The sequence below is a fragment of the Nerophis ophidion genome, unplaced genomic scaffold, assembly GCF_033978795.1.
Source record: "Nerophis ophidion isolate RoL-2023_Sa unplaced genomic scaffold, RoL_Noph_v1.0 HiC_scaffold_30, whole genome shotgun sequence".
In the NCBI taxonomy this organism is placed as follows: Eukaryota; Metazoa; Chordata; class Actinopteri; order Syngnathiformes; family Syngnathidae; genus Nerophis; species Nerophis ophidion.
Window position 1 is genome coordinate 813,696 of NW_026906952.1, and position 26,359 is coordinate 840,054.

The 26,359-nt window shown below is 40.2% G+C and overlaps 2 protein-coding genes and 2 non-coding genes across 5 annotated transcripts; 1 reads left to right on the forward strand and 3 right to left on the reverse strand.

Annotated features, from left to right (window-relative positions):
- Nucleotides 1–97: 97 nt before the first annotated feature.
- Nucleotides 98–6,570, forward strand: LOC133546511 (gastrula zinc finger protein XlCGF57.1-like). 2 transcript variants are annotated; one of them, XM_061892285.1, is made up of 3 exons: nucleotides 98–360; nucleotides 620–796; nucleotides 3,959–6,570. In XM_061892285.1, exon 3 carries the CDS (start codon nucleotides 4,009–4,011, stop codon nucleotides 5,620–5,622), a length of 1,614 nt encoding a protein of 537 aa, XP_061748269.1. In that variant the 5' UTR covers nucleotides 98–360; nucleotides 620–796; nucleotides 3,959–4,008; the 3' UTR covers nucleotides 5,623–6,570. The 2 variants fall into 2 exon arrangements, with proteins under 2 accessions (XP_061748269.1, XP_061748268.1); XM_061892284.1 differs by lacking the exon at nucleotides 620–796 and having other exon boundaries at nucleotides 99–360.
- Nucleotides 6,571–10,602: 4,032 nt separating this feature from the next.
- Nucleotides 10,603–10,675, reverse strand: trnaf-gaa (transfer RNA phenylalanine (anticodon GAA)). The gene has a single exon. It is a non-coding gene; the product is annotated as a tRNA-Phe (tRNA).
- Nucleotides 10,676–11,511: 836 nt separating this feature from the next.
- Nucleotides 11,512–11,598, reverse strand: trnay-gua (transfer RNA tyrosine (anticodon GUA)). The gene is given in 2 exon segments: nucleotides 11,512–11,547; nucleotides 11,562–11,598. It is a non-coding gene; the product is annotated as a tRNA-Tyr (tRNA).
- A 6,002-nt stretch (nucleotides 11,599–17,600) lies between these two features.
- LOC133546518 (uncharacterized) lies at nucleotides 17,601–26,242 on the reverse strand. Its single transcript, XM_061892294.1, has 3 exons — nucleotides 25,846–26,242; nucleotides 24,838–25,104; nucleotides 17,601–19,256 (listed from the first exon to the last, which is right to left on the reverse strand). The coding sequence occupies exons 1-3, from the start codon at nucleotides 25,946–25,948 to the stop codon at nucleotides 18,928–18,930; spliced, it is 699 nt and encodes a 232-aa protein (XP_061748278.1). The 5' UTR covers nucleotides 25,949–26,242; the 3' UTR covers nucleotides 17,601–18,927.
- Between the last annotated feature and the right edge of the window lie 117 nt (nucleotides 26,243–26,359).

The window sequence follows — 26,359 nt, forward strand, 5'->3', positions numbered from 1 at the left end:
CACGTGTTTGAAGGAAGTGTGCGCCACTCACTATTGTCCCAGTGAAACACGTGCTGGGCCAACATTTGTTCCGCGGTTGAGAACACCTCGATGACGTCACACAGGAGGAAGCACAAAACAAGATGGCGTCTGGCGGAGAATACGTTGTTTTGGTTATTATGGTTTCTAGGTCTTAATTACAACGTACATGTGCACATGTGCGTCGTTTAACAGAGTAAACGTCGTTATTAATTGTTTGTATGCGGATACATTAGTCTGAGTGCACTTTGACGTGCTAGCCTAGCCTGCTGGTTAGCTTAGCTTGTTAGCTGCTAACAAAGAGAGGCGGAAGTGATCGACACATCAAAGCAGAGATCCAATGTAAGTGTAAAGTGTTTTTATTGTGTGAACATGTCTACGTTACAAATGATGTGAGTGTTGGTGACTCAGCGACTAACTGCTGCCGTTGAAGAAATATTTGTGATGTAAAAAAAAAAAAAAAACGACAACAGAATAAGAGGAGGAACTTTGTTCAACAAAAGAGGAGAAGGAGCGACAACATCAACTACTGGACGCTGTTTTCTAGAAACATCAAATTGTGTTACACATCCATCCATCTATCTTCTTCTGCTTATCTGAGGTCGGGTCGCGGGGCCAGCAGCCTAAGTAGGGAAGCCCAGCCTTTCCTTTCCCCAGCCACGTCATACAGCTCTTTCTAGGGGATCCCGAGGCGTTCCAAGGCCAGCCAGTTTCTAACATAATAGTGAGAGTCCAGTCCATAGTGGGGCCAGCCAGAGACCATCCCGAGCGCAGACAGGTCAGTAACGCAGAAATGTCCCCAACCGTTGCACAGTTGAGCGGTCCACCCCAGGTTCTGACTCTGGACAGATATACATATATATATATATATATATATATATATATATATATATATATATATATATATATATATATATATATATATATATATAAAGATATACATATACATATATATATATATATATATATATATATATATACACAAAACCTTTCTACATATAAAGTGCAACATTTTCACGTATAAAGTGCAACATTAAACTGCTTCAAGTTGTTGCTCAGATTAAATACAATGACAAAACTTTACTTCTACATACAAAAAGTGCAACATTAAACAGTTTAAAGTCAACTCAGCCTCAGATTAACTTTTCTTCAGCCCTCCCCACCCTATAACCCTGATGACTTTCACTCAATTTTCATGTTTTCTGCCAGAAAAATCAGTTTATCCACATTGTCTGCAGAAAGAGCAAACCTGCTTGCAGTTACAATGTCCCCAACTGTGAAAAATACCCTTTCGCTGGACACGGAGGTAGCAGGTATGGCAAGGTAGTGCCTGGCTAACTTGGCAGTAAGAGGATAAATGGGCTCATTGTTTCTCCACCATAGAAGTGTGTCAAAATCTAGTTTTTAATGCAATATGGTCTTAAATCTGCTGTTGTAAAAACACCAACGGCATTTGTTATTGCTTTAGCCCTGCCTGAGTCGCAGAGTAGAAGCTGCTTGAATGCAGTGGGAGCTGCGTTTGTTCGTCTTTCTCTTCGTTGAAGCCATGTTATCCATTGTTGTATCGCACTGCGTAGCCCAAGTGTTCCCAAACGGGAGATCTTAACGAGGCAGGAGTGTCTTTCAGCTCTGGATTTTACACTTTGTAGTAGCCCGGTCATTGCTAGCATGCCGTGTGTTGTGCCTCAGTGTACATTGTTGACACAACGTGTGGTGCTCTACTTAATATGTCCGTGTGGAAACTTGTTCGATACACCACCGGACCGAACCCAAACCCCCGTACCGAAACGGTTCAATACAAATACACGTACCGTTACACCCTTAATACACACACATCTGAAGATTATAAAAAAATAAATATATTTGGTGGGCTAAACAAAATGACTCGGCAAACCAATGTTTGGTATGAGTGATATGACCTCAAATCTATATCCTAATAACAATATATGTCACGATACATCATTTGGTATATGATTGATGATAGAAGAATTTCAAAACTGTTTACAAAGGCTCTTAATTTGGCAGCTGACATATGCAGTAACATAGTGTGTCATTTCTAATTGTATTATTTTGTCAAAACAATTATTATTAATGTACTTGTTTATTTACTGTTAATATCTGGTTACTTTATTTGAGAAAATAATCCTGGGAATAATGTAATAATAGGGACGGCGTGGCACAGTGGGAGAGTGGCCGTGCGCAACTCGAGGGTCCCTGGTTCAATCCCCACCTAGTACTAACCTCGTCACGTCCATTGTGTCCTGAGCAAGACACTTCACCCTTGCTCCTGATGGGTGCTGGTTAGCACCTTGCATGGCAGCTCCTTCCATCAGTGTGTGAATGTGTGTGTGAATGGGTAAATGTGGAAGTAGTGTCAAAGCGCTTTGAGTACCTTGAAGGTAGAAAAGCGCTATATAAGTAAAACCCATTTATAGAGGTGTAACAGTACACAAAAATTTCGGTTCGGTACGTACCTCGGTTCAGAGGTCACGGTTCGGTTCATTTTCGGTACAGTAAGAAAAAAACAAAATATACATTTTTTAATTATTTATTTAACACATTTGCTAAATCTTCCACCAAAAATATTTTTCTTAGTGGAATATTTGATGTGAAGTATTGGGAAACTTGGATATAATTCATAATAAAATAGATTTTGATTCAATATTATGTTTTAAGCAATGACAGTTTGAAAGAAAAAAAACAGCTTAGTTTTATTAGTCAACGTTGCAACTTTTTCTAAATTACATTTAGCCTTTAAGCTCTTTTATTTCACTTTTGTTTATGTTTTTGTTTATTTTAATAGTATTTTTAGAATGTGCTGTGGGCCTTTAAAACATTAGCTGTGTACCGCAAATGGCCTCCAGGGCACACTTTTGACACCCCTGCTATAGATAATAAAAAATTAAATCTGATTAATCAAAGGATAAAAATCAGAGCCTGGCGACGAATGCGCGTTTATCATAACTCTCTCGCTCTCTCTGGCCCTCCCTCACGAATGCTGCTGCGTGCACCACTTTTTGTTTTGTTTTTAACCCCTTCTTAACCCTGAACGTACATTGAAAATACACGCAACCATAACTTAAAATGCCGGACATTCGAGGCATTTAAGAAACTCCACCTGGACATCTCCATAAAGAGGACATATCTCGTGAAAAGAGGAGGTGTGGTCAGTCTATCATATCCCAGTCGTTGCTAGCATGCCGTGTGTTGTTGTTTTTTTGATTGATTGAAACTTTTATTAGTAGATTGCACAGTACAGTACATATTCTGTACAACACCCGAATAAGTTTTTCAACTTGTTTAAGTCGGGGTCCACGTAAATCAATTCATGGTGCCTCGGTGTGCATTATTTACACAACGTGCGGCACTACTTATATGTCCGTGTCGGATCGGTTCACCTCCGAACCGAACCGAAACCTCCGTACCAAAACGGTTCAATACAAATACACGTACCGTTGCACCTCTACCCATTTATCATTATTTATCATTTAATATTTTACTGCATATTTCAGCAACTAAATTAGGAGCCTGTGTAGTCTGTTTTAAAATTGTTCTGTTAATATTTATATGTGAAATAATATATTACAAAATCCCTTTAAACTATGTTGTCTATCCATATGAAAAAGTTCTGTCCATGAATTGATTAACGTGGACCCCGACTTAAACAAGTTGAAAAACTTATTCGGGTGTTACCATTTAGTGGTCAATTGTACGGAATATGTACTGTGCTGTGCAATCTACTAATAAAAGTATCAATTAATCAATCAATCAATCAACCTGGTTTGTTTTTCTTTTCCTGTGAATAATGTTGTAAGAGCAGCGTTTTTCTGCGTCACTGAGATTTCAAGACAGTTCATACGATAACTTGTTTTTCCTAAGTGGATGTAAAAGTACTGAACGCATTGTGTGACTGAGCAGAGATGCTGTGTTTGTCTTGCAGACGTCTGTGAAGAACATCTTCACCCTCAGCAACAGAAGTGGAGCTTCAGGATGCAGACGGAGGAGCCACAGCCCTCCCACATTAAGAAGGAAGAGGAATACCTTCAGATCTCCCATTTTAAAAAGGAAGAGGAAAACCCACTAATCCCCCAGTTTAAAGAGGAAGCGGTGGATCCACAGAGCCCACACATTAAGGAAGAAGAGGAGGACCCACTGACCCCTCACAATAAAGAGGAAGAGGAAGAACACAGCATCAATCAGCAGGGAGAGCATCTTGAAGGACTGGAGGAGGTTGATGTCACCAAGATGCCAGTGACTGGTGTCCCTGTGAAGAGTGAAGGTGATGAGGTGAAAGGTGAAAGTGAGGAGAGGGGAGGGGGGGAGCCTCCAAGCAGCAGCTCAACACAACACATGACAACAGAAGCTGATGGAGACCACTGTGGAGGATCACAAGCAGACAAGCTCTTAGCTCCACTATCAGATAGTGAGGACACAACGTCACACTCTCCTGACACTGATGATGAAGACTCTAAAGATGATAAGACATGTCACACTGACAACACTCACTTCACATCTTCTCACTGTCACAAAACCTTTAAATACCATTGTCGTCTGAAAAGACACATGAGAACACACACTGGAGAAAAACCTTTTATCTGTTCAATATGTGGTAATGGTTTTACACAAAGTTGGAGTTTGAAATTGCACATGAGAATACACAGTGGTAAAAAACATTTTGTCTGTTCAACCTGTGGTAAAGGTTTTACACAAAGTACAGATGTGAAAATACACATGAGAACACACACTGGTGAAAAACCTTTTTCCTGTACAACCTGTGGTAAAGGTTTTACAGAAAGTCAAAATTTGAAAAGACACATGAGAACACACACTGGTGAAAAACCTTTTTCTTGCTCAGAATGTGGTAAATATTTTGTTCAAAGTAAACATTTGAAAGTACACATGAGAACACACACTGGTGAAAAACCTTTTTCTTGCTCAGAATGTGGTAAAGATTTTGTTCAAAGTAAACATTTGAAAGTACACATGAGAACACACACTGGTGAAAAACCTTTTTCCTGTACAACCTGTGGTAAAGGTTTTACAGAAAGTCAAAATTTGAAAAGACACATGAGAACACACACTGGTGAAAAACCTTTTTCTTGCTCAGAATGTGGTAAAGATTTTGTTCAAAGTAAACATTTGAAAGTACACATGAGAACACACACTGGTGAAAAACCTTTTTCTTGCTCAGAATGTGGTAAAGGTTTTGTACAAAGTCCCCTTTTAAAAGTACACATGAGAACACACACTGGTGAAAAACCTTTTGTCTGTTCAATCTGTGGTAAAGGTTTTACAGAAAGTCAATGGTTGAAAGTGCACATGAGAACACACACTGGTGAAAAACCGTTTTCCCGGTCAATCTGTGGTAAAGGTTTTACAGAAAACTGGTGTTTGAAAGTACACACTAGAACACACACTGGAGAGAAGTCCCATTCCTGTTCAATCTGTAACAGAAGCTTTTGTGAAGGATCAAACCTTTTAGTACACATGAGAAGACACCCAGGAGAGAAAGTGTTGAGTTGCAGTGTGTGTGGTGAAAGATTGTCTTCTAAGTACCAGTGTAAGAAACACAAGTGTGCTGGTGAGAACAGCAGCAGCAAATGAAACCGCAGGATTTGAAATAAACTGTCCAGACTTTCATTTTGACTTTCTAACAACACCAGCACATATAACATGTGTGACATTGTTGTTTGTCTAACAATCTGTTTAATATGCTTCCACATTTATAGATTAGATATTTTATATGAATGATTTTATCAGTCAAGTACATTCATTAATATGCACCATTGTGTACTTTTATTAAAAAATGGACAGAACAATTTGAGTAGATTAGATAGTAAACAGTACAATACATATTTTACATGCAATAAACATTTTGTGTGCATGTATACACACACACACACACACACACACACACATATATATATATATATATATATATATATATTTATATATATATAATTATATATATCCTGTATATTCATCATACAATTTTATATGAAATATTGTATTTGTAATTGTTAATAATCCCATAGATTATCACCTTTATATGATATACATATGTACTGGTTCACATCTGAAACATCTTCTGGACCACTTCAGGAAGCATATTATTATTTACTTTATACATCATTTAAACAGTTGTCTTTCATACAATTTTAAAATGTGTCTTTTTAAACCATTTGTTGGGTCTCTACAATCATTTTTATTCATTATCGTCATTACTCTGTATTATGATGATTGTGTTGTGATTGTTTTATATGTATGTCCCCAGACCTTTATGCAGTATAAAAGTGAGAGAAAATGGCAGAATTTTTTTTTTGTGAAATGATGGTTTTGTTTTTACAAACTTACATTTGTGGATGTATTATATATATTGTGTTTTAAACATTTGTTTTACTGTTTTTTATGTTCTTTTTTAACATCCCCAAAACAACATCAATATCAGTCAAAGTTTGGAGTGTCAGACAAAAGCCAATATTGTACATCATCCCACAGAGATTTACTTTGCATACATTCTTAAAATAAACTGTTTATTGTGTTTCCCAATCACAGATCGAACAAGTGTTGTCTTCAATTGCAAAACAACATCCAAAATATTACTTTAAGTGGTCAATTCCGTCTTTTTTTTTCTTAAATTAAGTCTTTTGCCTTAGAAAGAATGGAACATTTTAAGTTATGAGTTTTTTTCTTGTTCCAGGTTGTACTTAATGAAATCTTCAAATAATAAACTATTTTTTATCAGTCAATAAGTACATCAGTGACCAAATGCCTTTTTCAAACCATTGCTGTTCAGAGATGGATTTGTTTCTCATTTTAATATAAGAACAATTCCATAGTGGAGTGTTGTGTGTGATGAAGTTGTGTTTGTAAATTAGTTTCCAATACAACAACACTTGCTGGTAGGGATGGGTACTGTTCACATTTCAACTGATTCGGAACACATTCCACTACCTCCAAATCAATACCAAGCCTCAACAGTACGACTTTTTGGTACTTTTGTGTGTGTTAATCATTTTGATTGTGATAAATTTATATTGCAAAGTTTAAAAATAAGATTATTATTGATAATTGCGGTCCTTTCGTTACCCTTTGTTTTTTTGTTTTTTTTGTTTTCATATCATCATTTACATGTAGCTTTATTTACATTTGCAAGTCCAGTACGCTAAATGGCTGTAGTGTAAATTCATAATGTTTTTTGTTGCGCCCAAAAAAGTGTTAATACTGTATATATTGGATTTATTATGCACCAGCTGTCTGATACTAACATTCATCTTAGTTATAGTTTTAATTAACTCATTTGGTGGGTGTTAACGTCATGAGAAATTGCTAATGCTAATCAGTAGCATGTCAATAGCAAAGCCAATGTATATTAGCATCAAGCTAACATAACTTTTATAGCGTTTTTTGAGTCCATTTCTTTGTTGGCATTGACAATTGTAACATTTATCTAAAGGTAGTTTGACTCAGACTGCTCTCAGTGCTGCTGGAGTGATCTCCAAATGCCAAACAGAGGTCAAATGAGTTCCAAGTTGGATATTCAACAGACATTCAACATCCAGCCAGGCTGACTGTTTGAAAACTCATGCCACGTCTGTCAGTCCCTGCTGACAAGTGCTTTAGTTTAAGGGACCGTCAATAAAGTACTTGTCATTGGCTCACTAAGAACATTTCAATTGTCAGTAGCTTCAGTCATGTGACCGAGAACCTCAAACCTACTTTCATATTGTTTGTTCATCACTGCTGTAGTCGGCTCATGCCTTGAATTGTCCAGTTTTAAGGGATAAACAGTAGAAAATGGATGGATGGAAGCATGTTTAGTGACAGAGTGGAAACTGTCAAACCTCAAGCCCACCAAGTGCTTGAACCCAAAGCAGTTTTGGGAGAAAAGTTTACTGGTCAGATGAGACTTTGCCTCACCTCCAATCAAGAGTGAAAAGGCTGATCTTTGTACACAAGCAGCTTTTCCAACAAGACAACAATATTAAACACACATAAAAACTGTTTTCAAAGGGTTTCAGGCAGGTTTCTGGAATGTCCGTTCCAGAGACTGGACCTTAACCCTGCTAAACATTTGAGAACATTGCTTTGAACTGGCTCTGTTTCAAGAAAGCAACACATTTCAATCAAATCTACCAGTATTTCCAAGAACGGGGTCAAATATGCAAGTAAAATGTTGCCAGAAGCATCTTGCTTCATTTTTATTTATTTTTACGTGTTGTGAAGAAACCCTTAATTGTTCCGTCGTAAGAACATCAGACTTTCATTCTGACTTCCAGGATTCAAGTCAATGATTTTTATGGACAGAATTTCGAGGCACAGTCAGGGCGTTGAGGGGATCGGGTTTGGTGACTGCAGGATTAGGTTCCTGCTTTTTGCAGATGATGTGGTCCTGAGGGCTTCATCTGGCCAGGATCTTCAGCTCTCACTGGATCGGTTCGCAGCCGAATGTGAAGCGACTGGGATGAGACTCAGCACCTCCAAGTCTGAGTCCATGGTTCTTGCCCGGAAAAGGGTGGAGTGCCATCTGCGGGTTGGGGAGGAGACCCTGCCCCAAGTGGAGGAGTTCAAGTACCTCGGAGTCTTGTTCACGGACATGATGTTTAATGTGAAATGGTATGAAATTGTCTGATGTATTATGTTGTAAGTATGTTCAATGAAATAAACACAAGAAAGAAATAAAAGAAAGAAAGTATAGATCGACTGACTGAGTTTATAATACAATTTTACCAAGTGATAAAGTAACAGCACAAAGCACACATCAGTCATATTAAATGATGCATCAAGGACAATACTGTAATGACATCAAATAGATATTCTTAATTTCACCAGAGTACCTGGTTGGTTTCACATCTTGTTCAACCACTTACCAGAGGGAACAAGATACCTCTTTTTTCAAAAATCATCATCAAAAAAGTATAGCTTGAAGAAAGGCTAAAGTGCCATGACACGGAGTCGAACTGGGATTGCAGCTGCCACAACACAGAGTACTAACCACTATACCATCACGGCTGTAACAAACCATCCAGACTGAGAATGTGTTTGCTTCCCTGTTCATGTTCATAGACAGAATAGTCACATCTACTTTGAATGCTAGTGACCAAGCCCCAACAATTTTTTACTCTAACAAGAGGAAGGCGTGCTCAGGTAAGATTTGTTTTGTTTCACCTTTTTCCTCACCCACTTTGTTCTGATTGAATGTCCCGAGTATACCAACAGATACAACGTCCAGTTATCTATTCACAATGATAACAAGACAAAAAATGCATGTTCCAGTTAGTAGGTATTTATTTTAAATGGAGAAAAACACTCTCAAAGAAACAGCACTGAATTTTGTTTCAGTTCAATTAACGAAAACCAATGAGCTACCCAGGAGTTGAACCATGAATATTCTGCTTCGTAGTCAGACGTGTTATCCATTGCACCACTAGCCCTATGTGAAGAAATGTTTTACTGTAGTACAAGTTGTATATCGTAAACATCTTAGGCCAAAGGAACACACAGTTTACATGAGGCTTACTACCAAAACAGGGCTTTACTGACTGCTTATGTTGGACTTTAAAATCTAGTGACCTTCTATTTGTTGCAGCCTGGGCCTTCACCAGCTCTACCTGTTGCAGCTAACCTCCACTAAAAATTAAAGCAAAATGCTTCTGGCAATATTTTGGGGAGCATCCAAGTTAAATGCAGCTCAGAGTTGGCAACTTTGGGAGAGGAGCTTCTTTTTTGGTCAAAACCTTCTTTGTTGATGACGATGTAAAACTGGCCTATCTGTCAAAAATGAGCTTTGGGTTCAAGCACTTGGGGAGCTTGAACTTTGACAGTTCCCAGCTTGTCACTGAACATGCTGACTAATTCACTTTCACCTGAGATTGCCAATATGGATGTTATCTCAGATGTTGGACATATCAGCACATCAAAGGTCCTGGGTAGCTCAGTCGGCAGAGCATCAGACTTTTAATCTGAGGGTTCAAGTGGCTGATGCTGACCTCCATACATTTCTCAAAAAATGTCCCTTTGCCCCCCTGCAGCAGTCTTTCGAATCTATTTTTAATTTAAATAGTTTTCAAAAATGATTGTTTTTTCTCTATTTCATTTGAAAAACTGAAATTCAAAAACATCCCTCACATCCACTTTAGTTCAGGTGGGAGAGCGTTAATGTGATCATCTGAAGGTTTAACCACAATACCTAAAACACAAATTGTTAGACAGTGTATCTGTATGAAAAAGTTGTGGTTAATATTTTGCTGTAGGTGTGTTGGATGCACCTTCACCTCACACTGAGCTCAGCTTTATTACTCTCAGTTTCAAGTTATACAGTCCAAGACAAACCCTCAAGACAACAAATTTGTGTTTGAAACAGCCCGATGTAAGGCTCAGTTAAAGACCAAACATTGGCTTAAGGAACGATACACCGTTAAACCACGTAACAGTTGTCCAAATTAAAAAGAGAGGAAAGGTGTGTAACTACTGATACTAGGATTCCACCAGCAAGGCTGGCAGGTCAGGGAGACCATTTCAGTATTGTAAGAGCCACAGAAGGATTATTAGTAAAACGAATTGATTTGGAAACTCACCGAGTTGTGCTGAAACCCAGGATTGAACCAGGGACCTTCAGAACTTCAGTCTGACGCTCTCCCAACTGAGCTATTTCAGCTACGAAACATTTTCTTGGGTTTACATATTCAAATGTAACCAAGGTCTGCCCTATTGGTGACTTTTGAGGGGTGGAAGGAGGTCTTTCCAAGGGGTCTCAAAGTCTAGTATTGGTCAGCAGAACAGGTAATTGAATCCCGGAAGCTCAAAAAGAATGTCTTACGCTCCATGACTGAGCATGTCAGGGTCTCTAAAAAATGTACCAAAATGCTTCTGAAGAATGTTTTATTACCGAGAATGTTATGATTATTGCAAACATTTGGCAGATTTTTCAGAAATGTTCAAAAGTTCTTAGCAGGCTAATAATTAATTCTTCAAGTGTAGATGAACCTTGCTTAGAAGAAAGATAGTTTAAACGGTATAAGAACAGATACAACTACCGGTTATACATTCGCAATAATAAAGAGAAAACAAACACATGTTTCAGTTAGTAGATTTAAAAAAAAAAAAAAAAAAAAAGCAAAATAAACTCCCCCTAAAATTGTACAGAATACTGTTTCAGTTGAGTTAACAAACAACAGCACGCTGGCTAGGAGTTGAACCTAGAATCTTCTAGTCCGTAGTGAGACACATAATCCATTGCATCACTATCCCTACAGAAAGAAACATCTTACTGTAAGACAGGTTGTGTTTCGTAAATATCTTACGCCAAAACAACACACAGTTTACATCCTCAGGATGTAAGACATTATTTGGATTCTTATTTGAACCACATCACACAGAAATGTAATGTATGAATGAGTGAGAATGAGGGAGGGATGTTTTGGGTTGGTGCACTAATTGTAAGTGTATCTTGTGTTGTTTATCTTGATTTAATCATTTTAAAAAAAAGAGTAATCCTTCGAGCCGGATTTGAACCAGCGACCTAAGGATTCCAGCATGAGCAACTACAGTCCTCCGCTCTACCAACTGAGCTATCGAAGGTTAGTATCACCACATACTTACTCTGATGTTTGAGTCACTTTAGTAGCAAAGTTGACTTAGTTGACCTAAGTTGACTTAGTTGACCTAAATCACAAGTGTCTCAAAGGGCTGCACAAGCCCCAACAACGTCTTTGGCTCAGATCCCAAATCAGGGCAAGAAAAAACTCAACCCAATGGGATGACAATGAGAAACCTTGGAGGGGACCGCAGATGTAATTAAAAATATACCAAAATGAGGCCACGTCATTGAAGAATGTTTTACTACCATGAATGTTAGGAATATTGCATACAATTAAACTTCATTTAACCTGCCTGAAACCCTTTGAAACCATCCTGTTTAAATACCCTGTTGTGTACCTTGTTCATTTCGCTGTCAATTGGACTTCAACAAAAGTAGCTGACTATTTGTATGGCGTCACATTAGTGCCAAAAATCCAAGCGCATAAAAACTGTTATCGCGTGCTGATTCTCCACTTCGTGCGCGCGGTGCATTTTCGTTTTGGCACTTTGGGCGCGGGTATGCTTAGACGGCCCCTCCTTTCTGATTGGTCAGGCGAAAAAAGCTGAGCGTCAATCTGAAGTATAGCAGGGCGGGTCATGGTCAATATGTATCAAGATAATACAGCTCCTGTCGACAAACACATTCTAAATCATCCAAATTTAGTGGAGTTGTGGAAAATGTCAATTGAATTTGATCTAAAAGTCTTTGAAGAAGGTAATGTCTCATCTGTTGAGAGAACATCACATAGTTAATGTGATTAATTTATTAATTTTCTTTCCTCTATCTACTTGAAGTTTACACCAGAGTCTACCCGAACCCACTTATCTATGCCTACTTCATATCAGGACCACATGATTAGCATTCTGTGGGTTCTTCCGAGGATGTCGTAGTCGTAGTGGTTTGTACAGTCCTTTGAGACATTTGTGATTTAGGGCTATATAAATAAACATTGATTGATATGGGCCTAATTATTCATGTTATGATTGCAATGACTATTTTAGTAGAATAATGAATGACAGGCTATCACTACAATTAATGAATATGGTTTTAATATTACTATAAAAAGTATTTACGTTTCTGCAAACAACTCAAATTATGGAACATGAGATATCAGCCCAGATCAGTACGGATGGCAGAGTTTAAAATATGTATTTAAAAAACAACCAAAAAAGCTAGCTCCCTACATTAGGCAAATTAATGAATGATATGATATGAATAAACACTCCATGTTTCTTCATTTTACCTCGGACTGCTGGTCCCCATCATTTTATTGGTGTCAATGGTACATGTACTATTTAAATATACAATACTCTGACATTTATAACAAATCGAACTGTTTGGAAATGAGTTGAAGTGGAGAATCAGCGCGGGACAACAGTTTTTATGTGCTTGGATTTTTGGCACTAATGTGACGCCATACATGTACTATTTAAATAACCATAACTTTCTCAATTTTCAACTAATTTCCAAACGGTTCGATTTGTTATAAATGTCTGAGTATCGTATGTATGTGTATAATTAAATAGTACATGTATCATTGACATCAATAAAATGATGGGGACCAGCAGTCCGAGGTAAGATGGAGAAACATGGAGTGTTTATTCATATCTATGATGAAAGGTCCATGGCAGTTCCCTGGGATTAAAAAGAAAGGAAATCAGGTTTTCATGGCTGAACAAGTAAGTCTTTAATACAATTATCTCTCAGATTGAATTTGCCTAATGTATGGAGCTAGCTTTTTTTGTTGTTTTTTTAAATACATATTTTTAACTCTGCCATCTATACTGATCTGGGCTGATATCTCATTTTCCATAGTTTGAGTTGTTTGCAGAAACGTAAATACTTTTTATAGTAATATTAAAACCATATTACTTAGTTGTAGTGATAACCTGTCATTCATTATTCTACTAAAATAGTCATTGCAATCATAACATCAATAATTAGGCCCATATGCTAATCATGTGGTCCTGATATGAAGTACGCATAGATAAGTGGCTTCAGGTAGACTCTGGTGTAAACTTAAAGTAGAGGAAAGAAAATTAATAGTCCCCCATTGTGGCATACATTCAATATTTACATATACAAATATTAAATGAATAACAATATTTTTTTAAACAGACAAGTGAGGAAAGAAAACACATTTGAAAATATAATTTCCATCATTGACTGACATGTGTGGACTGATTGTATGAAAAGAGAGATATTGATCTTGACTCTTCATTAACTATGTGATGTTCTCTCAACAGATGAGACATTACCTTCTTTAAAGACTTTTAGATCAAATTCAATTGGCATTTTCCACAACTCCACTAATTTGGACTTTTAGAATGTGTTTGTCGACAGGAGCTGTATCATCTTGATACATATTGACCATGACCCGCCCTGCTATACGTCTGATTGGCCTGCAGCTATTTTCGCCTGACCAATCAGAAAGGAGGGGCGGTCTAAACATAATCGCCCCCAAAGTGCCAAAACCAAGACGGCGCACAAAGACACCGGGCGCAAGCAAAAAGGACGCCACGCGCGCGCACAAAGGCACCAGACGCGCGCAAATGGGTGTCGCGCGCGTGTACGAAGTGGAGAATCAGCGCGCGATAACAGTTTTTATGCGCTTGGATTTTTGGCACTAATGTGACGCCATAGATTTCTCAACTGACCATTAAACTTGTGTCCCCAAGGCATTTGGCTCCAACTTCGGGAGAGTAGCTTCTTTTTTGGTCAAAACCTTCTTACTTGATGAGGATGTAAAAGTGTCTTAATTGTCATTAATGAGGTTTGTGTTCAAGCAATTGGTGAGTTGAGCTTTGACAGTTCCCAGCTTGTCACTGAACATCCTAACTAATTCATGTCCACCTGAGGTTGCCAATATGGCTGTTCTCTTAGATGTTGGGCACCCTCACGTCACACTGAGCCCCGCTTTACTACTCTCACTTTCAACTCATACATGTTTGTTTACTTTGGACTGTAAGTGTGTTGGATGCACCCTCACGTCACACTGAGCCCCGCTTTACTACTCTCACTTTCAACTCATACATGTTTGTTTACTTTGGACTGTAAGTGTGTTGGATGCACCCTCACGTCACACTGAGCCCCGCTTTACTACTCTCACTTTCAACTCATACATGTTTGTTTACTTTGGACTGTAAGTGTGTTGGATGCACCCTCACGTCACACTGAGCCCAGCTTTACTACTCTCACTTTCAACTCATACATGTTTGTTTACTTTGGACTGTAAGTGTGTTGGATGCACCCTCACGTCACACTGAGCCCCGCTTTACTACTCTCACTTTCAACTCATACATGTTTGTTTACTTTGGACTGTAAGTGTGTTGGATGCACCCTCACGTCACACTGAGCCCCGCTTTACTACTCTCACTTTCAACTCATACATGTTTGTTTACTTTGGACTGTAAGTGTGTTGGATGCACCCTCACGTCACACTGAGCCCCGCTTTACTACTCTCACTTTCAACTCATACATGTTTGTTTACTTTGGACTGTAAGTGTGTTGGATGCACCCTCACGTCACACTGAGCCCAGCTTTACTACTCTCACTTTCAACTCATACATGTTTGTTTACTTTGGACTGTAAGTGTGTTGGATGCACCCTCACGTCACACTGAGCCCCGCTTTACTACTCTCACTTTCAACTCATACATGTTTGTTTACTTTGGACTGTAAGTGTGTTGGATGCACCCTCACGTCACACTGAGCCCCGCTTTACTACTCTCACTTTCAACTCATACATGTTTGTTTACTTTGGACTGTAAGTGTGTTGGATGCACCCTCACGTCACACTGAGCCCCGCTTTACTACTCTCACTTTCAACTCATACATGTTTGTTTACTTTGGACTGTAAGTGTGTTGGATGCACCCTCACGTCACACTGAGCCCCGCTTTACTACTCTCACTTTCAACTCATACATGTTTGTTTACTTTGGACTGTAAGTGTGTTGGATGCACCCTCACGTCACACTGAGCCCAGCTTTACTACTCTCACTTTCAACTCATACATGTTTGTTTACTTTGGACTGTAAGTGTGTTGGATGCACCCTCACGTCACACTGAGCCCCGCTTTACTACTCTCACTTTCAACTCATACATGTTTGTTTACTTTGGACTGTAAGTGTGTTGGATGCACCCTCACGTCACACTGAGCCCAGCTTTACTACTCTCACTTTCAACTCATACATGTTTGTTTACTTTGGACTGTAAGTGTGTTGGATGCACCCTCACGTCACACTGAGCCCAGCTTTACTACTCTCACTTTCAACTCATACATGTTTGTTTACTTTGGACTGTAAGTGTGTTGGATGCACCCTCACGTCACACTGAGCCCCGCTTTACTACTCTCACTTTCAACTCATACATGTTTGTTTACTTTGGACCGGCTTTGAGATTGATAGCAAGGTTTGCAGTATCACCAACAGTGACCCACGTGCCATCAAGGCACTTCAGTGCTAGCAGTGGCGTAAACGTCCAAAGAGTTGGAGAGGCTGAGAAAAAGAGCACCTTGCTCATTGCAGAAAGGTCCTGTCAAGCAGCTTGTCACATTTAACAATCTGATGTTGAGGTTATTTGCTCAGTTTACGGCCAGACTACACTGAGCATGCCGGATCTGGTCAGCTCTGAGAATGTAAGCCCGGTCAGGCCTGGTTAGTATTTGGATGGGAGAGTGAGCGGGAATACCATGTGCTTTACGCCTTTGGCAATGCACCCTTTTGCTTTTCTTACAACGCTTACAGGAACTTGCCATACTTGTCAATACAGCTACATATTGCTCGTCCAAACAAAACCTTGCTCTTCTGACAGAAAAACATGATACAACCTGCCTCTCATGTGATTCTACCATGTTGGCAAAATACAAACACACAATATATTGACATATATAACACATAAAACATGGAATTAGAAGTGAACAGTACCCATCCCTACCAGCAAGTGTTGTTGTACTGGAAACTAATTTACAAACACAACTTCATCACACACAATACTCCACTGTGGAATTGTTCTTATATTAAAATGAGAAACAAATCCATCTTTGTACAGCAATGGTTTGAAAAAGGCATTTGGTCGCTGATGCACTTATTGACTGATAAAATATTTTATTACTTGAATGTTTCATTAAGTACGACCTGCAAACAGACAAAATATTTTAAGCAATTATAAAGGCTTTTGTTCAAAATATTGTGATTCCTGTAAATCTTTTTTTTTTTACTTCTTTACTATTTCTTCTTTACTGTATTTTCTCTGGAACAAAAAAAAAAGAAAATACCCATAATTTGAAAGTTTCCATTCTTCCAAACGCCAAAGGGTTAATTTAAGAAAAAAAGCCCCGGATTGATAACTTTAAATAATTTTTAAGATGTTGTTTTGCAATTGAAGACAACACTTGTTCGTTCTGCGATAGGGAAACAAAATAAACACTATATTTTATGAATGAAATGAATGAATGAAATCCCTGTGAGACGATGTACAATATCGGCTTTTCCCTGACATTCCAAACTTTGATTGATATTAATATTGTTTTGGGGATGTTGAAAAAGAAAAAAAAAAAATGTCTAAAACACAATAAGGGATCTTTCTGTGTGGAGTTTGCATGTTCTCCCCGTGACTGCGTGGGTTCCCTCCGGGTACTCCGGCTTCCTCCCACCTCCAAAGACATGCACCTGGGGATAGGCCCCTCCCACCTCCAAAGACATGCACCTGGGGATAGGCCCCTCCCACCCCCAAAGACATACACCTGGGGATAGGTTGATTGGCAACACTAAATGGTCCCTAATGTGTGAATGTGAGTGTGAATGTTGTTTGTCTATCTGTGTTGGCCCTGCGATGAGGTGGCGACTTATCCAGGTTGTACACTGCCTTCCGCCTGATTGTAGCTGAGATAGGCACCAGCGCCCCCCGTGACCCCAAAGGGAAAAGTGGTAGAAAATGGATGGATGGATGTTTTTAATTCACAAATGTATGTTTGAAAAACAAAACCATCCTTCCACAAACAATTCAGACATTTTCTCTCACTTTTTATTGCATAGAGGTCTGGGGACATACATTTAAAATAATCACAACACAATTATCATAATACAAAAGAGAGTAATAAAGATAATAATAAAATGGATTACAGATTCCCAACAAATGATTCATAAAATCACACATTTTAAAATTGTATAAAAGACAACTGTTTAAATGATGTATAAAGTAAATAATAATATGCTTCCTGAAGTGGTCCAGAAGATGTTTCAGATGTGAACCAGTACATATGTATATCATATAAAGGTGATAATCTATGGGATTATTAACAATTAGAAGTACAAATAAGTAATAATTTTATATTTCAAACTATGTAATCTATAAATGTAAAGATCATATTAAACAGATTGTTAGACAAACAACAATGTCACACATGTTATATGTGCTGATGTTGTTAGAAAGTCAAAATGAAAGTCTGGACAGTTTATTTCAAATCCTGCAGTTTCATTTGCTGCTGCTGTTCTCACCAGCACACTTGTGTTTCTTACACTGGTACTTAGAAGACAATCTTTCACCACACACACTGCAACTCAACACTTTCTCTCCTGGGTGTCTTCTCATGTGTGCTACAAAGTTTGATCGGTCACAAAAGCTTCTGTTGCAGATTGAACAGGAATGCGATTTTTTCCCAGTGTGTGTTCTCATGTGTCTTTTCACATCTGTACTTCTTGTAAAACCTTTACCACAGATTGAACAGGAAAAAGCTTTTTCACCAGTGTGTGTTCTCATGTGTCTTTTCACATCCTGACTTTGTGCAAAACCTTTACCACAGGTTGAACAGGAAAAAGGTTTTTCACCAGTGTGTGTTCTCATGTGTACTTTCAAATTGATACTTTGTCTAAAACCTTTACTGCAGAGTGAACAAGAAAAAGGTTTTTCTCCAGTGTGTGTTCTCATGTGTGTTTTCAGACTACAATGGTATTGAAAGGTTTTGTGAGAGTGAGAAGATGTGAAGTGAGTGTTGTCAGTGTGACATGTCTTATCATCTTTAGAGTCTTCATCATCAGTGTCAGGAGAGTGTGACGTTGTGTCCTCACTATCTGATAGTGGAGCTAAGAGCTTGTCTGCTTGTGATCCTCCACAGTGGTCTCCATCAGCTTCTGTTGTCATGTGTTGTGTTGAGCTGCTGCTTGGAGGCTCCCCCCCTCCCCTCTCCTCACTTTCACCTTTCACCTCATCATCTTCACTCTTCACAGGGACACCAGTCACTGGGAACTCCTCCAACCATTTAGGCTGACTGATGCCCTCTTCCTCCTCTTCCTCTTTAATGTGCGGCGGCTCTTGGTCCTCCTCTTCCTCTTAAAAGTAGGGTGTCAGTGGGTCCTCCTCTTCCTTTTTAATGTGAGGGGTCAGCAGGTTCTCTTGCTCCTTAAAGTGAGGGGTCAGTGGGTCCTCCTCTTCATTTTTGATGTGTAAGATCAGTGGGTCCTCCGCTTGCCCTTTAATGTGAAGGGTCAGTTTAACATTATGGGTCTGTGGCGTCTCGCCTTCCTCTTTAATGTGGGGGGGATGTGGCTCCTCTCCTCCCTCTTTGCTGTGCTGGGAATGTGGTACCTCTTTTTTCTCGCGTATGTTGGGGGACTGTGGTTCCTTCTCCTGCTCATGGGGTAGAGGTTCTTCTTCAACGTCTGCGGGACAGGAGAAAACAAACATTCTTTAGAAAAGTCCAGCTTTGCTCAAATCAAACCAAATCAACTTTACTTATAAAGCACATTTAATATTTACCACAAAGTGCTGTACAATAGACAGGTTAAAAGATAACACAAGGGAAACTAGCAAACACACCACAACACAAACAAAGCCCGATAGATAATAAATAAAACATAGAAACAGGTTCACAGCAGGTGCATAATGGGCTGCCATAGCAAAATGGAGATCACAGAATGTTAAAGGCCATGGAATAAAAGTGTGTTTTTAAGAGTGATTTAAAAACAGGAAGAGAGGAGGCCTGTCTAACACTCAAAGTTAAGTTGTTCCAGAGCTTGCGAGTAGCAGCGGCGAAAGCTCTGTCACCGCTTAGCTTCAGCCTTGTGTAAGAGACCGTCAACAGCAGCTGACGTTACTGCCCCCCCCCCCATTATCTAAGGGATCAGGTGGGGGTGGGGGGCGTGTTCAGCAAGGCCGAAGGAGGTCGGAGATGTATGTTGGAGCGATGTTGTTTAGACATTTGAAAACAAATAGTAGTTCTACTAATTGATTCGGTAGAGCCCAGGGAGCCAGTGAAGGGACGCTAGTATGGGGGTGATGTGCTCACGCCTGTGGGTCTGTGTTAGCAGACGAGCAGCAGAGTTCTGCACGAGCTGCAGGCAGGCGAGGGAGGCCTGGCTAATGCCTACATACAGGGCGTTGCAGTCGTCAAGACGAGTCGAGATAAATCCCTACGTACAGTAGTTATAAGTGCCGAGGGGAGGGAGAGCGACTTGGACTAAACAACATAAAATCACAGGGCCAACACTGATAAACAGACAACATTCACACTCACATTCACACACTAGGGCCAATTTAGTGTTGCCAATCAACCTATCCCCAGGTACATTTCTTTGGAAGTAGGAGGAAGCCGGAGTACCCGGAGGGAACCCACACATTCACGGGGAGGACATGCACACTCCACACAGAAAGATCCCGAGCCCGGAATTGAACCCTGACTACTCAGGGCCTTCATATTGTGAGGCAGACGCACTAACCCCTCTTCCATCCTGTAAACTCTGCTGGTACTATTCCAGAAGAGAGGCTACTATTGATAATGTTAAGGACGCTTGATCCAATAGTAGCAAGTACCTCCTTAAACACGCGAGGTGGGAGGGCATCTGCAGGAGAACCAGAGGGCTTCATATGACTAACCGTGTCCTTTAGAAAGGAAAAGGACACCGGCTCAAACTGATGGAAAACAGAAGAAAAGTGCAGAGGAATAGAAAGGTCCTAGGAAAGCTGAGATAAACTGGCTCTAGGTGACACAATTTAGTCAGTGAAAAAGTGGACAGAATTTTCACAGAATTCTGAAGAAGCATCAAAACCAACAGATTTGGGAGCATCAATGACAATGCTAATGGTCTTGAACAGAACTCTGGGGTTGTTACAGTTAGAAGCTATAATCTCAGATAGATATTTATTCATCTTTGCTGGAGGACAACATGCTCTCTTTAAAAATGGCAAAAGACACATGCAGCCTGTCTTTTTTCCATTGTTCTCTCTGCTCTCCTACATTCGCGCCTGGCCGCACGAGTGATGTCATTCAACCAGGGCTCAGGTGTGGGTTTGGCGCGGCGGAACTTGAAAGGAGGGATAGTATCCAGTGTTTGTAAACAAATAGAGTTGAACCCAGAAACCAACTCTTCAGTATTCAGACACACAGAGGCTGCAGAATTATCATCACAAAGATTCTAAAAAATGGAAGAGAAAACAGAGCAGGAGACCAAGAATTAAACATGCGAGAGCGTTGAGGCGGAGCGCACAATGTAACGGACACTGAGTGGGAATATCAAACAGGATCGGCATATGATCAGAGAACACAGCGTCGCAAACCATACGAGAGCACTAAATGGAGTTTATGCCTGCGTTCATGTGTGGAACCACACACAGACTGTACAAAGTTAAATGAGTCAGGAAGCTCCTGGAAAGCGACTCGTCTGGGCTTAGGTGTGAATATTAAAATCACCAGCAATAAGGACAAGATTATATTTAGGCAGGATTTCAGCCCAAATTTCAGAAAAGTCAGTTATAAAGTCTTTGTGGTACTTGGGTGGTCGATGGACGACGGCACACAGGACGACATCAGAAAGACCCAGTTCAAACATGCACAGTTCCAAGCTTGAAAAGGAGGATTGCAGGCGTATCAGACGGCATTTAAATTCATTTTTAAAAACCACTGCTAATCCTCCTCCTTTTCGACCAGACGACCGCGGAGAATAAACGTAGGAACACTCTGGAAGCAGAAGTTCATTAAGAGGGGCGGACTCACCGGCTCTCAGCCATGTTTCCGTCACACAGAATTGGTCAAGTCTGCGGGAAGTTCAGGATAATCGTTTTGTTTGTCAAAGATTTTGCGTTCACAAGACTGAACCTGGCAGGGGCCACCACGTCCAAGGCCGCAGCTATTCCAGGTGGGGCCCGACAGACAGCCCGCAGGTGGCGGGAATCCACCCCGCGCCTCCGGGGGCGGGGACAGCAGGAGCAACGGCGGCAAGTCTCATCCTCCAAACCAACGATATAGGAACAAGCCAGGAACCAATGGGATCCAGCGAGCATGGGTGCAGGAGGAGACCGGATACCGCACCATTCCTCCTTCGGGAAGCCATGGGAAGCCGGGCCAGGAGTGCCCTAAATTTCACCAGCTGGCCGCCACGTTTACCACGGCGCCGGAGACACTGCCGCTGGGGGAGAGGAACCAGGGGGCGGGAAAGGAAGGCAGGAATCCATGCAGGTGAAAAAGCTGACTTGGACCCCAGCAATTACACAGTCGATGCTTGTCCTGGACTGTGGTGCCGGGGAACCACACAGTGATGGAGGAGGTGAGGATGGACTCGATGATGGCTGAATAAAACTGCACCAGCATCTTGGTCGGCACCTTAAGTTACCTCAGCTGCCGCAGGAAGTACATCCTTTGTTGGGCCTTCTTCGTCATACACAAGCAGTGAGCTGACAGAGACGAAAATAGACGCAAACAACACAAAAACGAACAGAGCTGACAGCGAGACACAGCAGGCCAAAGCACATACTAGCGCCATCTTTGAAATACCTAAAACTCATTATTATATCAACGATCAGAGACAGAAACTCTTCATTTAACATAATGTCCTTGTTTGATGCTTCAAAACAGCTCAATTAACACATAAAAAGGAAAAGTGAAATAACAGACGGACAGGGCTTTGCTGTTTGTAACACACACACACACACACAGCAAAATGCGCTAATGTTAAAAGCTAATTAGCCTTCACCTCAAGCCAGGACTGCAAGCGAGCTGAGCTGCTGTTTGTTTCTAGAACGTCAACGGGCTCATAGTGATGTTACTAGTACAAACCTTGTTTCCATATGAGTTGGGAAATTGTGTTAGATGTAAACATAAACGGAATAAAATGATTTGCAAATCCTTTTCAACCCATATTCAATTGAATGCACTACAAAGACAACATATTTGATGTTCAAACTCATAAACTTTATTTTTTTTGCAAATAATAATTAACTTAAAATTTCGTGGCTGCAACACATGCCAAAGTAGTTGGGAAAGGGCATGTTCACCACTGTGTTACATCACCTTTTCTTTTAACAACACTCAATAAACGTTTGGGAACTGAGGAAACTAATTGTTGAAGCTTTGAAAGTGGAATTCTTTCCCATTCTTGTTTTATGTAGAGCTTCAGTCCTTCAACAGTCCGGGGTCTCCGCTGTTGTATTTTATGCTTCATAATGTGTCACACATTTTCAATGGGAGACAGGTATGGACTGCAGGCGGGCCAGGAAAGTACCCGCACTCTTTTACAACGAAGCCACGCTGTTGTAACACTTGTCTTGCTGAAATAAGCAGGGGGCGTCCCTGATAACGTTGCTTGGATGGCAACATATGGTGCTCCAAAACCTGTATGGACCATTCAGCATTAATGGTGCCTTCACAGATGTGTAAGTTACCTATGCCTTGGGCACTAATACACCCCCATACCATCACAGATGCTGCCTTTTGAACTTTGCGCCTACAACAATCCGGATGGTTATTTTCCTCTTTGTTCTGGAGGACACCACGTCGTCTGTTTCCAGACCACAGAACACCTTTCCACTTTGCATCAGTCCATCTTAGGTGAGCTCGGGCCCAGCCAAGCCGGCGGCGTTTCAGGATATTGTTGATAAATGGGTTTGGCTTTGCATAGTAGAGTTTTAACTTGCACTTACACATGTAGCGCCCAACTATAGTTACTGACAGTGGTTTTATGAAGTGTTCCTGAGCCCATGTGGTGATATCATTTACACACTGATGTCGGTTTTTGATGCGGTACTGCCTGAGGGCTCAAAGGTCCGTAATATCATTGCTTACGTGCAGTGATTTCTCCAGATTCTCTGAACTTTTGATGATTTTACGGACCGTAGATGGTAAAATCCCTAAATTACTTGCAATAGCTTGTTGAGAAATGTTGTTCTAAAACTGTTCGACAATTTGCTTACAAAGTGGTGACCCTCATCCTTGTTTGTGAATTACTTAGCATTTCATGGAATCTGCTTTTATACCCAATCATGGCACCCACCTGTTCCCAATTAGCCTGCACACCTGTGGGATGTTCCATATAAGTGTTTGATGAGCATTCCTCAACTTTATCAGTAGGTATTGCCACCTTTCCCAACTTCTTTGTCACGTGTTGCTGGCATTAAATTCTAAAGTTAATGATTATTTGCGGGGAAAAAAAAGTTTATCAGTTTGAACATCAAATATGTTGTCTTTGTAGCATATTCAACTGAATATGGGTTGAAAATGATTTGTAAATCATTGTATTCTGTTTATATTTACATCTAACAGGATTTCCCAACTCATATGGAAACATGGTTTGTAGTTGACTGGGAGGTGTTTATTATAATTTGGGGAGAGTCCGCTGCCTGATGCTTACCTGCTAAACACCTACCTGCTCATGACGACGGTGGACCACTGACTCCTTGCGCTCTGAATACACACTGCTGATTGGCTGTTACTGCTCTGAATATGAACTGCTGATTGGCTGTTACCGCTCTTTCTGTAACCAATCAGATGGTTTTGTGGGTGGGACAATGCTGGGTGCTGTGTAGAGTACTGACAGGGACAGGCATAACGAAGCGGAGCAGCTTGTTAAGGCTTTAGGTTAATATGTTCGTGTGGAAACTCATTCGGTACACCTCCGAACTGAACCGAAACCCCCGTACCGAAACGGTTAAATACAAATACACGTATACACAAATACATCCCTAATCTTCACCACTAAACCTTTGAAATATGCTGACATATGTGCTGCTAAGGTAAATAAACAGTAGCCATATTGAATGTTTGCCTTCATTTGACCACGTGAGGTAAGGAGGACGGCCTCTAGGTCACATGGTTACACCCCAGCAATTACATTGTTGATGATTGATGGGCATTCATTTTTAAATGTTGGTGTTAAAAAGCAAGTTTATTTTCATCTTTAGTCCTAAATGTGTCCCCCGGATGAACATGTGTCACAAACATTGTATTAGATGATATGTGGATGTTGTGCTTACTTGGACTGTGATGAAGCTGTGAGGACTCAGGTGGTTTGTCTTCATGCTCTTCAGTCTTCACAGAGACAACAGTCAGTGGAAACTTGCTGACATCAGCCTCCTCCTGCCCTACAGGACACTCTCCCTCCTCTTCCTCTTTAAAATAAAAGGGCTGTGAATCCCCCTTGTCCCCTTTAAAATGTGAGGGCTGTGGATATTCTAAAGTGAAACTGTCCCCCTGCAGATGAGCGAGACATTCTTCTTGGTGTCCAATCAGCTGATGGATGTCTACAGGACACAAACAAAACACATTTTAGCTCCTACATGCTAAGTATTAAATCGTACATGAAATAATGGGCTCTAGCTATTGAAAATGTTATTAATCAAGTGTTCTACGGGAAATGTTTCCGATTAATTGAGTAACTGGATAAAACATAGTGTTGCTTGGTAAAAGACGAACTTAAGCGACTATAAGACACTTCACTTAATAATGAACAGTCAATTGGTTTGAGATGGTATGAGATCAAGATGTCATCTTTAGAGCAGGCTGTTTTTTCAATAATCAATGCAACATTAATGGCTGCATCAACGAACACCGACATGAAGGAAATAGCAGGTCAGTATAGCTTTGACACACATATATAACTTGTCAAACCTGCCAGCTAGCAGGCTAGGTTTACAGCATCAGTAACCATGGTAACTGACTCTGAATTTGTCTTACCTCTCTTATTTTTGGAGGTAAAACTCTCGAGCTTTCCATACTCAGGACTTTGCACTTAACCTGCTCTCTGGAATATTCCCCCGGTGACTGTGTGAGTTTTGTGTAAACATGTTGATACACATTGTTACAAACATCAACCTCTCATAAATATTGTGTGTCTGACACTATCTCGTTTTATGAACAATGTAAAACAATTAGTGCATCATCCTCACATGACAATTAATCTTCCTGTAGACAATCTATTGAAGAATAGTGTTAATAATGAAATATAAAGTTAGTAAAGATGTGAGAGTAAGAAGTAAACAAACCTGTTCTGTGTAACACAACTTGATGTTTTTCATGTTGTCGCTCTTTCTCCTCTTTTGTTGGACAAAGTTCCTCCTCGTACTCTGCTGTCGTTCTTTGGCACATTTTCACACAATCACAACACTTTACACTCACACTTGATCTCTACTTAGTGATGTGTTTTGATCACTTCTGCCTCTCTTTGTTAGCAGCTAACAAGCTAAGCTAACTAGCAAGTTAAGTTAGCTCGAGAAACGTCAAAGTGCGCTCAGACTAATATAACCGGATGCAAACAGTTATTAACGATGTTTACTCTATTTACTAGAGTGTAATAAAGGACATATATGCGTACATGGAGGCACAGATTAAGAACACTGAACTGTGACGACTGCAATAACGTCTTCACCGTCAGACGCCATCTTGCTTTGTCCTCGCCGTGTTTGGTTCGCGCGCAGTGTTGTCAGATCTCGCGAGAGAAACAAGTAACCAGCTCTTTTCCAAATCTCGCGAGAGGAATAAGTACAACCAGCTTTCCAC